This window comes from Prionailurus viverrinus, chromosome A2 (genome assembly GCF_022837055.1).
Source record: "Prionailurus viverrinus isolate Anna chromosome A2, UM_Priviv_1.0, whole genome shotgun sequence".
Taxonomy (NCBI): Eukaryota; Metazoa; Chordata; class Mammalia; order Carnivora; family Felidae; genus Prionailurus; species Prionailurus viverrinus.
This window is the reverse complement of record NC_062562.1, coordinates 154,040,621-154,055,058: the sequence shown is the minus strand read 5'-3', so window position 1 is coordinate 154,055,058 and position 14,438 is coordinate 154,040,621. Positions and strand designations below refer to the sequence as shown.

Below are 14,438 nucleotides of genomic sequence, written 5' to 3'. Positions count from 1 at the left end.
GCAGCAAAAAGACAGGAGTGAGGCTAGGCCCTGGGAGAGTCTGATCCAGGCAGCGGTGGTAACAGGGACTCAGGCCCTCTCCTCCTCATGTCCGTCTGGGCCCATAGTCACTCCTTTGCCTTTCTGAGCATTCAGGATTTACCCCACTTTCCCTGAAGACCAGTATTATGCTTGCCTGTGTACAAGGTCATCCCATGAATCTCAAACGTAGACCCTTAGATCCAGCCACCAGAAGACACTGATGCATTCTCTCTGCATCCATAGAAAGGGACTGTCACTAGTCATGTCTGGTCAGATGTTCATACTTGAGCTAAATCAGTTGTGACCAGGAGTCAAGGTTACCTACAAATGCAGCTGGGGGAAATGCAGTTTTCAAAGAAAGGAGGTTGTTGCGGGCTGAGCATTCTGTCTCATGTATTTGCTATAAAATTGTTTGTGTGTTTTTAGCTATTTTGGGAGTGCTTTTTCCACTCATCTTAAGGAAAAATGAGGGCAGCTTTTGTCTAGTGATTTTCAAAGTTCTGTTATACTGATGACTTCACAATTTTCAGAAAAGAACATAGTGGTGAAACACAGAAGTAAATTATTAATCCTGTTTCTGGATGATCAGGCCAAGGTATAGTTTATTTTCCAAGCTTTCATTAGAAATTGAGTCTGTTTTTCAACCACTTGAAAGAGGTTTTCTGGGTATTTGTGGGTATTTACCCTAGAGACCACATGGCTTTTAGTGGTTTTGTGGACCAGGAAAGATTGCCTACTGGGACTGAGTCTTCTGGGGCCATAAGGCTCTGGTCTGCTTAGCGTCCTGCAGCCAGAGGGTCACAACTTTTTATAGTTAAGTCACTCATCTCTATATCTGCCCCCCTCATTTGTAAAATAAAGATCAATGATAGCACCTACCACATAGATTTGTTCTGAGCATCAAATGAGATTAACACATGGAAAGCACTATGATACATAGTAAATAATTAATGCTACCTAATAGTAACAATGATAACTAATAAGGCCAAAATGCTAAATATTCAAACAAATGTTTCTCAATCACAAAAATACTTTTAAGTCCGGTATTTCAATCACGATACAATTGGAATGTTTTGCTTTCTTAACAGATCTGGAATGGGAAGTTAGAATCCACTCCTAGGATATGTGCCTGCATTTGGGGTGGGGTGAGCTGCTTCCAGTGAGGTCTCGTGTCGCTCTAATGAGCTCATAATCTGTCAGCCTTCCCTTGGACGTGGTTCTCAAACTTCAGTGTGTGTCAGAATTACGAGTAACTCGGTAACAAGAAGATTGCTGGATTCCGGCCAGAGATAGATGCTGGTCTGTGGGACCGCTACAGTAGTTGTAACAAGTCCCCAGAGCAAAGCTGATGGGATTGGTCTGTGGACCGCCTGCTGAGAAGCACGGCCATCAACAGGGAAAATACCAACCAGGAGACAAGCTTTACTTGCCCTTAATTCTTCCTCTTCCCCCTTCCCTTTTCACTCCCCTCACTCTTGCCTTCTCCTCTTCCTCCTCTTGTTGCTCCTCACTTAGGAACCTCTTGTAATGACCCACTCAACAAGCTGACTCCAAAATAATTGTCTGCAAATTCTAGAAACAGTTTGGCAGCTGGCAAAAAAAAAAAAAAAGGACTCAACTAGCTACCATCTATATCTGACAGAATTGAGACTTATTTTATTTCAACTCAACACCCCATCACCAGTTACTACACACTTGGCTCTGTGCCTGGCATTGTTTTAGTTTTATTTATTTGTAGCAGTAAATAAGTCAGATAGGTTTCCAGTGGTGGGGCAGGAGCTGGCCTGCCCTGGCTTATGAAAGTGAACTGTTAAGTTTTCAGGAAATTTTACAAGCTGGTTGTGGTCACGGTGGACCTTGAAATTACCCTTGGTGGTAGTGTAGTATGGAAATTAGCATATGGTAGCTGTGGGACTTTTCCAGGGAAAGCCTACTGTTTAAACACTTGGCAGAACACCCACCACAAGATTCTTGCTCTCGAGAGGCTTCCTTTCAAGTTGGGAATTTACAAATATGAAATAATTATGATAATTTCAGATGATATAAGTGCTGTGGAGGTAATTTGATAATCGAAGGGGTGGCAGGCAAAATCTCTCGGGGAAGGTGACAATAGAGTTGAAACCTGGAATATGAGAAGTTGACAACTTACAAAGAGAAATAGTATTTCAAGTAGGATGCCTGGTGGTGCAAGGGCCTGGAGATGCGGCCGAGACTGGGGTGTTCCAGGAACAGGAAATAGCTGTGCTGAGTTAAGGGGAGAGATGTGCAGGGAGAGAAAGTGCCTGACAGGCATATTGAGGAGTTGGGATTTTTTTCTGAGGAGTAGTGGGAAATAATTGAAGGGTTTTAAGCAGGGAGGTGACATGATGAATTTTGCATTAGGTTGAGTTGAGTTGATTTTTGTGTATGATTTAAGATAGTGGTCTAGGGGCATCTGCTTGGGATCCTGTCTCTCCCTGTTTCTCTGCCCCTCCCCTGTTCACCCAGGTGTTCTCTCTCTGAAAATAAATAAATAAACATTAAAGATTTTGGCTTAGGTATCAGGGTAATGCTGGCCTTGTAAAATGAGTTTGGAAGTGTTCCCTCTTATATGTTTTGAAGGAACTTGAGAAGGATTGGTATTGATTCTTTAAATGTTTGCAGAATTCACCAGTGTAGCCATATGTTCTTGGACTTGGGTTTGTTGGGAATTTTTTGATTACTGATTTAATCTCCTTACTAGTAATTTACCTGTTCAGATTTTCTATTTTTTTTTTTAAGGTTTATTTATTTATATTCAGAAAGAGAGAGCATGAGCAGGAGAGGAGCAGAGAGAGGATCCCAAGCAGGCTCCATGTTGTCAGCACAGAGACTAATATGAGGCCTGATCTCATGAACCGTGACATCATGACCTCAGCTGAAATGAAGAGTCAGGTGCTTAACTGACTGAGCCACCCAGGCACACCCATATTTTCTATTTCTTCATGATTTAGTCTTAGTAGATGGTATATTTCTGGGAATTTGTCCATTTCTTCTAAGTTGTCCAATTTGTTGATATAATTGTTCATAATAGTCTGTTATGATCCTTTGTATTTCTGTGGCGTTAGTTGTAACATTTCCTCTTTCATTTCTGATTTGAGTCCTCTCTCTTCTTGGTGAGTCTAGCTGAAGGATTGTCTTTTTTTTTTTTTTATACCAAAATAGCTCTTAGTTTTATTGATCTGTTCTATTGTCTCTTTAGTGTCCATTTATTTCCACTTTGATCATTGTTATTTCCTACATTCTATTTTTTTTAATGTGTATTTATTTTTGAGAGAGAGTGGGGAGACGGAGACAGAGACAGAGTGAGAGTGGGGAGAAGCAGAGAAAGAGGGACACAGAGCCTGAAGCAGGTTCTAGGCTCTGAGCTCAGCACAGAGCCCAATATGGGGCTCGAACTCATGAACTGCGAGATCATGACCTGAGCCGAAGTCAGACTCTTAACTGATCGAGCCCCAATTTCCTACCTTTTATTAACTTTAGGCTTCATTTGTTCTTTTTCTAGGTCCTTGTGGTATAAAGTTAAGTTTTTTAGTTGAGATCTTTATTTCCTCAAATAGGCTTTATCACTATGAACTTCCCTCTTAGAATGGCTTTTTATGTATCCATAAGTTTTAGTATGTTGCATTTCTATTTTCATTTATCTCACGGTATTTTTTTATTTCTCCTTTGATTTCTTCTTTGACTCCTTGGCTGTTCAGCAACGTGTTGTTCAATTTCAACATAATTGTGAATTTTCCAGTTTCTTCTTGTAATTAATTTCTAGTTTCATACTACTGGGGCAAAGGGTACTTGATAGGAGTTCAGTCTTCTTAAATTTATTAAGACTTGTTTTGTGGTCTAACACATTTATTATCTATCCTGGAGAACATTCCATGTATCCTTGAGAAAAAGGTGTATTCTGTTGCTTTTGGATGGAATCTGTATATATGTTGAGTCCATCTGGTCTAACATGTCATTTAAGACCAATGTTTCCTTATTGATTTTCTGGTTGGACAACCTATCCATCGATCAAAGTGTGGTATTAAAGTCTCGTATTATTGCTACTTATTCCTCCCTTTGGTGTGTTAGTATTTGCTTTGTATATTTAGGTGCCTCTCTGTTGGGTACATAAATTTAAGTGCTATGTCATTTTTGTTGAATTGATCCCATTATCATTTTGTATTGCCTTTGTCTTTCACAGTCTTTGTCTTAAAGGCTATTTTGTCTGATAAAATATAGGTACCTCAGCTTTCTTTTTGTTTCTATTTGCATGGAATATAATTTTGCATCCCTTTGCTTTGAGTCTGTTTGCATTTTTACATCTGAAGTAAGTCTCTTATACACAACATTGAGATGGGTCTTGTTTTTGTAGCCATGCAGCCACTCTGTGCCTTCTGATTAAAGAATTTAGTCCTACATTTAAAGTAATTATTGATACGTATCCACTTACTACCATTTTGTTCATTGTTTTCTGGCTTTGTTGTTGTTCTTCTTCTCTTGCCTTCCCTTTGTGACTTGATCATTTTCTGTAGAGGTTTGCTTGGATTCTTAATCTTTTGTGTATCTACTCTAGGTTATTGCTTTATGGTAACCATGTGGCTTATGTAAGACCTTGTATAGATACAACAGTCTATTTTAAGTTGATGACAGTTTAAGTTTGAACTCATTTGTAGGCATCCATTTTTTTACCCATTTTATGTTTTTGATGTCACACTTAACATCTTTTTGAGTATCCATTCACAGATTAGTGGAGGGGTTTTTTTGCTACTTTATGGGGTGGGGCAGAGGGAAAGTGTGAAGCTGGTACTGCTTCTCTTGAGAGTGGTGTAGTCAGCCCCTAAATGTATGTGGAAGTCTGCCCCTCAGGCCACACCTTGAAGATAAATGAATCGGCCTCTTTACAGAAAGACTGGTTGTGTGTTTGCTGTGTTTCAATCGGCCGTGCCTGTGCTGTGCTCTGGGTGGGGTCAGAGGGCAGGCAGCCAGTTGGCAACTGTTTCTGTCTGTTTCGGTCTTATGGGATCAATGAATAGAAGTTCTGCTGGCCACCAGAACCAGATGACCAAGGGGTGCCCCTGGGTGGCAGCCACCAAAACTGGGGCAGACATATGTTTAAGCTCCTTTCCGGGAGATGCTGGTGACCTGGAGTGAGCCAGAGGGAGAAGATGGCACTCACCCTCTGAAGGGTCTGGGGAGGATTACACTTGGCCCCTAAATGTGTATGTAGTTAGATACCTGACCACAGGCTACAGCTATGAAGATCAGCTAATTGGCCTCTTTTCCAGAAATCCAGACAGAGTTTCTGTGTGCTGGCTTTCCACTGCTGTCTCCTGTAGTGTAGCTGGTTACAGTACAGGAACTGTTTGCTTGTTATATTCCTGTGGACCCATAAACTTTAGCCCTGCTGGCCATCGGAGACAGGTGATCAGATGTCTCCTGGGCAGTAGCCACAAAAACTAGGGCACCAGACATGTGCACGAGCTCCTTCCTTGGAGATACCAGAGATCTGGAGCAAGGTCGAGGGAGGATGTAAAGCTGGCAACTGCTGGCCTCCATATTTGGAGAATATTTCAGTAAATTCCTCGTTGTGTGTTCAAGTAGATGCTTGTCTATCAGGGTGATGCTTTAAGAGAAGAAAATAGGCCTCTTTCACAAAAAGACTGGATGTGTTTCAGTGTTTAGCCTCTGTACCCTGGGTGGGGGTGTGGGAGGGTGGCAGTTGGTGGGGGAGGGAGAGAGGGGACAGGTGGGAGGGAAGGGTAGGTAGCCAGGTGAGTTCATGTGAGCCCTTTAAGAACTGTTTCTCAGTTTGATGTGGCTGAGTGGATCTCATGGATACAAGCCCATTCATTGGCTTTCAAAGCTAGATGTTGTGGGGGCTCATCTCTCAGGCACAGGTCTTAAAAGTTGGCGTGCCAGGGGCGCCTGGGTGGCGCAGTCGGTTAAGCGTCCGACTTCAGCCAGGTCACGATCTCGCGGTCCGGGAGTTCGAGCCCCGCGTCAGGCTCTGGGCTGATGGCTCAGAGCCTGGAGCCTGTTTCAGATTCTGTGTCTCCCTCTCTCTCTGCCCCTCCCCCGTTCATGCTCTGTCTCTCTCTGTCCCAAAAATAAATAAACGTTGAAAAAAAAAAATTAAAAAAAAAAAAAGTTGGCGTGCCAGATGTGGGATTCAAACCCTTAGCTCCTCAGGGAGAAGCTTGGAGTTCTAAGTTCCCTCCTGATTGTGGTAGCTGCACCAGGGGTGGGTTTATGGCAAGATTGTGTCTCAGCCTCTCCTACTGTTTTGATGTGGATTTTTTTCTTGTTTACCTTATGCTTAGGAGTTGCTTGGCTAGTTTTTGTGTTTCTTTCAGAGGAAATGGTTTCCTATTTAGCTGTAGATTCAGTCTGTCCACAGAGGAGGTGCTTTCAGGATCCTCCTATGTTGCCATCTTGAATGGGAACTTTTTAGGTTGATAACAACATACACTTTGTAGTCTGCTTTTTGTATGCAACAATACATTGCAGACATTTTTTTCATATGAATAAAAATCAAGCTCTCTGTTGATGCTGAAAAATAGACCCTTGTATGCATATTCCAAAAGTAAATTTCCAATTTATTGGTTCTATATTGTTAAAGGTCTAGACTATTGAATATTTTTCTATCATAAATAACAGTAATGAGGGTCCTCGTGCTTGCATTTTTATCTAACTTTGGGATTATCTCTTTAGGATAAATTCCTAGGAATTGGAATGGTAAGTAGGTCAAGGGGTCTGCTCATTTTCCATTTTGACACATTGTGCTAAAACTCTCCTTGGGAATGTTGCACTGGTAAGGTCTTGCTGCTTCACAGATTTGCCAACTGGGTTTGTCAGTCTTTGTCATATTTGCTAGTCTCACTGGCAATAAATGATCTTTGTTATTATATTTAGCATTTCTTTGACGAGTAATGAAACTGAATGTTCTTTGCGCATTTTAATTGGGTATTTTATCTTTTTTAGCTTGTCCATTCAGGGTCCTTCCCATTTTCCAATTCAGTTTTAAATCCTTGATTGGTGAGTCCTTCATACATGAAGGATTTTAACCATTTTTCCGGCATATTGTAAATATTTGTCCCAATTTTCCATTTGTTTTTCATTCTTATTTATGTTCTCCTTGCTTTGTACAGAAACTGTAAGTTCACAGACAAATTTATCAGTATTTTCTTTACAACTTCTGTGTTCTGTGATTAGGATTGTGAAAATACACATCTCCTTGCCCGTAGTCTGTGGACTTCTCGTTTTGGGGGAGAGGATTCATAAGCATTTTATTGAAGTATAGCATGCATATAAAAGTGTTTAAAAGCATCCCTGGTTCCAATCGAGAAATCCCTGACTTGTCCTCTCCCAGGCCATTGGGATATGGCAGTAGGAGGCCTAATGCAGCAAACAGCTTTATGATTCCCTAGATGGAAGGCCAGTGGTCCCTACACACTTGATTTAATAACCTATTTTTTACTCCTGGATTAGAAATGTCTATTTACTTACATTTCCACAATTTCTTGGTCTATTTCTAGCCTATTTTAGTCCATTAATCTGTCTGGTTTCGTCATTGTCGTATTCTTATTAGTTGAATATTTATAGTACATTTTCAAAACTGGCTGCCTAGGCCCCACCTAATTGTTCTTTTTTCTCAGATAAGCCTCAGAATCATTTAATTACAATGTGCCTCCCTTGCCTGTCCAAATCCTATTAAGATTTTAATGATTAATTCATTAAATGTATCCATTAATTTAGGAAAAAATGGACTTTTCTTCCCCCTTGGTATTATCTTCCTAAGAGCAGAGTTTGTGTCAATTTGTTCAATGTTTGTTCTATGCTGTTCCTTGCTGACACGTTAGTGTTTCTTCAAAGAGCTCCTGCATATCTTGTTAAATTTATTCTTAGGCATTTTAAGGCTTTTCATTGTTATTGTGAATAGATTATTTGCTTTCATTATAAATTCTAGTCTTGCATTCTAAGTTATTTGTATTTGGAAAAGCTGTTGATTTGCAAACAGCCAGCTCACTGAATGCATTCAAGATGGTTTTTCATTCGAGCCTCTTGAGTTTTTCAAATTTATAATCGCATCTGTATTGTGATTCTAGTCTATCCCTCCAGATGGAATGCTTCCAGTCAACATTTAAAAAATTTTTTTAAATGTTTATTTATAATTGAGAGACAGAGCACAAGTCGGGGAGGGTCAGAGAGAGAGGGAGACAAAATCTGAAGCAAGCTCCAGGCTCTGAGCTATCAGCACAGAGCCTGATGCAGGGCTCAAACTCACATGCCATGGGATCATGACCTGAGCTGAAGTTGGATGCTTAACCGACTGAGCCATCCAGATGCCCCTCAAGTCAACATTTAATGTACCTACGATTCCATAGCTTACAAACGGTAAACTCACCCCCATTGACTTTCTTTCCTTCTCTTTCAGCCAAACTACTTGAATGGGTTCCTTTCCTACACTGTCCTCACTTCCTTTCCCCACTCATTCCCTTGCCCCCCATGTCTCTGATGATGACCATGTCTCTAAATTCAAACTTTGTTTTAATCTCCCATCACACTTGACTTCTCCCTCACTGTAAACACTGATGGCTACCTCTTCCCTTGGAATCCATCACCTGGCACACTTTGGGTTTTCTCCTGCATCTCCAGCTGTTCCTTCTCAACTTGTGATTGATCTTCCTCTGCTTTTTCTCTATTGTTGAGGATTCTCGGTGCTCAATTTTAGACCCTCATCTTTTTATAATCTATCTCCATGTAGGTGATTTCACCCAGTTTTATGATTTTAGTTACCAGTCATTTGCTCATGAAACCCAACTTTGTATCTCTGGACTAGGTCTTTCTGCTGAACTCCGGATTCATGAATGTAATCACCCCCTGGGCATTTCCACTCAAATGTCTCAAAATCATACTCAGGATATCTTTCCCAAACTCATTCCTCTTACACAGTCCCCATCAGTGAATGTTGTAACTTTCCAACCTGGTCTTCACTCCCTTCACCCTCCCCAACTATTCAATCCCCAACCATGTGGATTTAGCCTGCTAGTAGATCCTGCATAATTCACCTTCCCTCCTTTTTCACCACCTGCACCACTCTGGTTCAAACTACCCTCACCTCACTGGGCTGCCAAGAGAGCATCCGGACTATTCTGCAAGCTCTTACTCTCCTTCAACTTCCTCTCCTCCCTGTATCCATGTTGATCTGTGTTCTTTTGTTTATAATCCTTTATTGTCTTGCCCTTCCTCTTAGACGAAGACCCAGATCCTCAACTTGGTTTACAAGACTCCACCACTAAGGCTCCCAACCTTGTGATCATACCCATTTACCTAGCTATAAGTAATCTGGTGTTTGTAGTTGATTACCACAGTTACCGCCTTCCGGGATTCTCTCACTTGTTATTCCCATGGACTGGAAACCCTCTCCCTTTCCACCCTGTCTCCACTTTCAGTAATCTAGGATTCTCTGCTCAGAAAAGCCCTCCCTGATGCCTTAAATTATGACCCCTTGAAATTTTCCTTCAGATTATCAGATTATAATTGCTGATTTGTTTTGCCAGGCTATTCAAAATCTCTCTCTTCCAACACTTTAAGCCCTGTAAGGACAATATAGGCTTGTTTTACTATCTTTTGTATTTCTAGCTCCTCCAGTACCTGGCATGTAGTAGGCATCAAAACATTTTTTGAGGGGCACACCTGGGTGGCTTAGTTGGTTGAGCGTCCTACTCTCGGCTCAGGTCATGATCTCACAGTTCATGGGTTGGAGCCCTGCATCGGGTGCTGTGTTGGCAGCTCAGAGCCTGGAGACTGCTTCCAATTCTGTGTCTCCCTCTCTCTCTGCCTGTCCCCACTTGCACTCTGTCAAAAAAGAATACAAGTTAAAAAAATTTTTTTTTGAATGTTTTAATATAGAAAATGCATTTATTTTTTATTTAAGTAATCTCTATACCCAACATGGGGTTTGAACTCATGACCCCAATATCAAGAGTCACATGCTCCTCTGAGCCAGCCAGGTGCTCCTGAATTTATTTATTTATTTTTTTATTATTTTTTTTTTTAAATTTTTTTTTTTTAACTTTTTTATTTATTTTTGAGACAGAGAGAGACAGAGCATGAACGGGGGAGGGGCAGAGAGAGAGGGAGATGCAGAATCGGAAGCAGGCTCCAGGCTCTGAGCCATCAGTCCAGAGCCTGACGCGGGGCTCGAACCCACGGACCGCGAGATCGTGACCTGGCTGAAGTCGGACGCTTAACCGACTGTGCCACCCAGGCGCCCCCTGAATTTATTTTTTATATTGATTTTGTATCCAACTATTTTACTGAAATAGTTTCAGTCTTTGGGAAAGCTGATGCTAACAGAGAATTCAATGTGCAAGAGACTTGTTGGGGAACACCTGGCAGGGCAAATGAGGGAGGGAGCAGGAGTGGGTGGGGAGAGCTTCCACACCGTGGTGCAGGGGATAGCAGCGAGGGTCCACTTAGCCAGTGTTTTGTTAGTGAACCACTAGGTTTTATTTACTGGTACTTATTTACAATTTTTGAATCAATACACTTGAGAGGGCAGTTGGGGTTTTGTGTGTATGTATTTTATTTTTGTTAGGTTTTATAGTCATTGTCTTCCTGGTTTCATTAAAAAAAAGGAAATTGGAAGAATAGGAGGGAAGGGGTGATGGGCTACCAGCAGTTATCAAATGTTGTAACTTGTCTATGTACATGTGTACATATATGTGAGTACATATGTACCTAGGCTCATATATAAACACACATACACAAACTCTCCATCTATCTACACATATATCTACATATTGCAAAATTTTAAATTTTTATGTAGTCAATTTACCAAGTATTTTCACTTCTAGAGTTAATGTTTTGTATCATGTTTATTTGGCCTTCATCATTCATGCATTATTTCTAAAAATATTTCCAATATACTACCAGTTTAACAGCTTTCAGTGTTTTCATCTAAAACATTAAATTCTTTGATCTTTTCACAATTTATTTCTGCTTAAGGCCTGAGGTAAGAATTCAGCTTTAAAAATCAACAAAACAATGGCTAGCTAGTTGCTCCTGGGGCCACTAATCATCCTTTTGTCTGGCTATTCTCAGTTGATTTACCATGACTCCATTGTTGGAAACCCCCGCTTCCATACTGGATTCTATTTTGGCACCAGTATCACACTGCTCATGGTTAGAACGTTATTACCACTTAGGCTGGTGACTTCTTCCCTCAGATTCTCTCACTTGCATTTGTTCTCAGAAATTTCCAGATTTTCTTTGCATGTTGTTTCCAATAAATCTTAGGGTCAATTTTTTCCCCTAAATTGACTAAAAAAAAAAAATCCTACTGGAATTTGGATTGAGAATCCATTAGATTACAGATGACTTTGAGAAGTATACTTTCACAATTTTCTAAGAACTAGATTTACTCAATTTTACATATTCTTTAGTTACAATTTTCTTCATATACGTCCTACACATTTCTTATTTATTCCTATTTTTTAATTTTTTGTCCCTATTAGTTGTGTCTCACACATTTAATATTCTTTGTTGTTTTTATTTTTGAGATTTGACCCATGGATTAGAAGTGGAGATTTTGCTGTTATATTTCTGTTATTTCAGTTTGATACCCTTTTAGTCAGAACACATTCTAGGATTTTAAGTCTTTTAGGTTCATTTTATGCCGCAGAACATGGTCTATCTTGGTGAATGTTTCAGGGGCAGTAGAAAAGAATACGTACTTTGCTGCTGTTGGGTAAGGTGTCCTGTAAATGTCAGACCCTGTTGGTTGATGGTGTCATGAAGTTCTTCTATAGCCTCCATTTTCTGCCTAGTAGTTCTATCAATTGTTGAGGGAGGACAGTTTTGAAGTTTCCAACTGTATGTGGATCTATCTAGATCTCCATTCAGTTTTTACTGAATATATTTTGAAGCTTTTTGGTACGTAAACCTTCAAAATTGTTGCCTCATTGACTAAACCTTGTATCACTGTGTAATGTCCCTCTTTGTTCCTGTTCTGGGCTGGATTTTAGAAGTAGAGATGAATAGTTCTTTTTGATACAGTACATCAAAGGGGGGCCTGGAAATCCATATTGTAACAGAATTCTCAAATTATTTTTATAATCAGGCATTAGGGTTCTTGGTTACAAACAGGAGAAATTGACTTTAGGCAGAAAGGAACTTACTGGAAGACTATCCACTCACATCTACTAGGTGGCTAGAGCCCTGTTAGGAAGCCCAGCATGGTTTCTCTGTAGGGAAGCTAAAAACAAAACAAAACAAAATCCCCCAAACCCAAAATGCAGTTGCCTCTGGTCCTAGCTAGGAGAGCAGTTAGGTTTTGCAACTTCAGGCAGCGCTGGGTTAATGGATGTGGGAAATGGTAATGTTACTAGCTAGTAACACAGCATGATCTCAGCCAAAGGTTGTGTACAAATTGGTAGAAATTCATTCTGAATGTGGAAAAATGAACACCAGTTTTGTCACACATGAAACATCATGAACATAGATAGACATGTCATCTTTCCAGACACTACAGATTACATCTCCAAAACCTTTTTCCCTAATTCATCCTGTCAGAACTGAAGGGGACAAGTGGATGTTTGGCAGAGGGAGTTCTGCATAAAATGAACTAGAGGTTGAGCAAACTAAACTGGTATGAGAGTGTGGGAAAACCAGATCTTTTTACCTTCCCTAGGTACTGGTTTGCTCTGGAGATGCGGGAGGAGTGGGTGCAGAGAGGTCTGACCTGGCCAGTACATGCTTATGTCAGTCCCCGCTCACAGAATCACACAAAATGCCTGCAGTAGCTGGGCCCAAATAAATAACTCACCTGAGGCGTCGGGAAGGCACAATTTATAGAATGGCTGCAAAAGACATTCATTCATGTCTATGGAGAGATGATTTCCCCTTTGACATAAAAAAAAATCAGCTGACAAGTGACTGGGACACAATAAATGGAGTCATTCCTTGTGACTTGCAGGTTCTTATGAGCGCATCCTTCCTGGGGGCCCTGTGTCTTTTCTCATCAGTCTGCATTGTATGTGCCATTTCTGCCTTTACTCTCCCCATTGAGACCAAAGGACGAGCTCTACAGGTAAGTGATGCAGAAATCTCTTAAGTATTCTCAGCTACCACCTTTTGACCAAAGGAAATGACCTTGGAGCATGGAAATTCTTTGAAGTAGACATGACATCCAAGTGTGTACTAACACAATGGTGTTGAGTAAAAAGCCTGAGTATCCAGTTGGCTTGCATGTAACTTTGAGCAGCACTGAAGCTAGAGTAACCAATTATTCACTCCAAACCTTTGCTAAACTCTTCAAAGACGATAGTGTGGTGTGATTTTCCCTGAATAATGTCTGTATGCCACTAAAATAACAACTAGAAAACTACCATTGCCATTACCAGGTAAACAAAGGTAAATGCGAGGCTCTTAATTCATTATAAGTTTATTAAGAAATCATCTATTACTAGTTTCTAGTGTCTGACAGCTGAGGATGAATGGAGAAGCCTTTTTATTAAATGTATTGATCTACTAAATCACTTCTTATTCCAGCAAATTAAATGAAGTCCTGCAAACCAATGTCTACCGGAGAAGAAAAATGCATTTTGTGTTTACAAAGAGCTGTGGCACAGTTTTAAAGACCTGGTTTAATTTCTGTATGCTACTTGGTAATTAAGACACTGATTATGTATTTCTGAAAAATAAGGCACATGAGAATGAGGTGGGTTAATTTTATATTCCTGTCTTTTTTGGGAGACTACAGAGAACTTTTGTAAAAATATACTTCAAAGATGGGAAAGGTAGGTCTATGGGAGATGGGCAGGGGGAAGTAAAGTTTCTCAGAGAAAGTGCATATATACTTGATATTCTCCCATGAGGTTTATAGCAAAAGTTGGACTGAAATTTTGTAGCTAAGGCATGAACTTGGGGTTGTATCATTAAGCCTTTCACAACAGTCACCAACTTCACGGCAAAAACGAGCATTTAAATTGCCTCCATCTTGATGCAAGTTGCTTATTTATAAAATATGCTTAAATGAGTAGGAGTCTTGTATATAATTAGGAAGAAGCTGGGAATACACTATTTTTTCCCATTCTATTTGTATTCTAATTTCATTACTTTATGGGAGAATCTTTGATTCCCATGATGAGATTTAAAAAATGAAAGTGCAGCAAGCTCTCTGACATCATGTCACCATTTGCCCTTTGTTAAGCAACTGCTTTCACGCAGGACATCACACCTGTGCATATCACTTTAGTAGGTTAGGTATGGTGTGGAAAGAAAACGCCGAAGGCTTTTACATTTAGATTCTTTGATTGCTATTCAGGCTTACTGTGGACACCTCTAAAACTGGGGACCCTAATGGCTTGGCTCATCAATTCCTCCTATCCCCCCTCTGCAGGGGAAAAAAGAAT

The 14,438-nt window shown here is 40.4% G+C and overlaps 1 protein-coding gene across 2 annotated transcripts in view; it reads left to right on the top strand.

The window, feature by feature from the left end:
• SVOPL (SVOP like) overlaps window positions 1-13,933 on the top strand; it is a 68,554-nt gene extending 54,621 nt beyond the window's left edge. The window contains exons 14-15 of one of the 2 annotated variants that reach the window (XM_047849484.1): window positions 13,001-13,114; window positions 13,576-13,933. In XM_047849484.1, coding sequence (XP_047705440.1) covers window positions 13,001-13,114; window positions 13,576-13,587 — 126 coding nt within the window. In that variant the 3' untranslated portion in view covers window positions 13,588-13,933. Of the gene's footprint in view, window positions 1-13,000; window positions 13,139-13,575 lie in introns of those variants that run through there. The other variant, XM_047849483.1, reaches the window with a different exon arrangement.
• The last annotated feature ends 505 nt before the right edge of the window (window positions 13,934-14,438 follow it).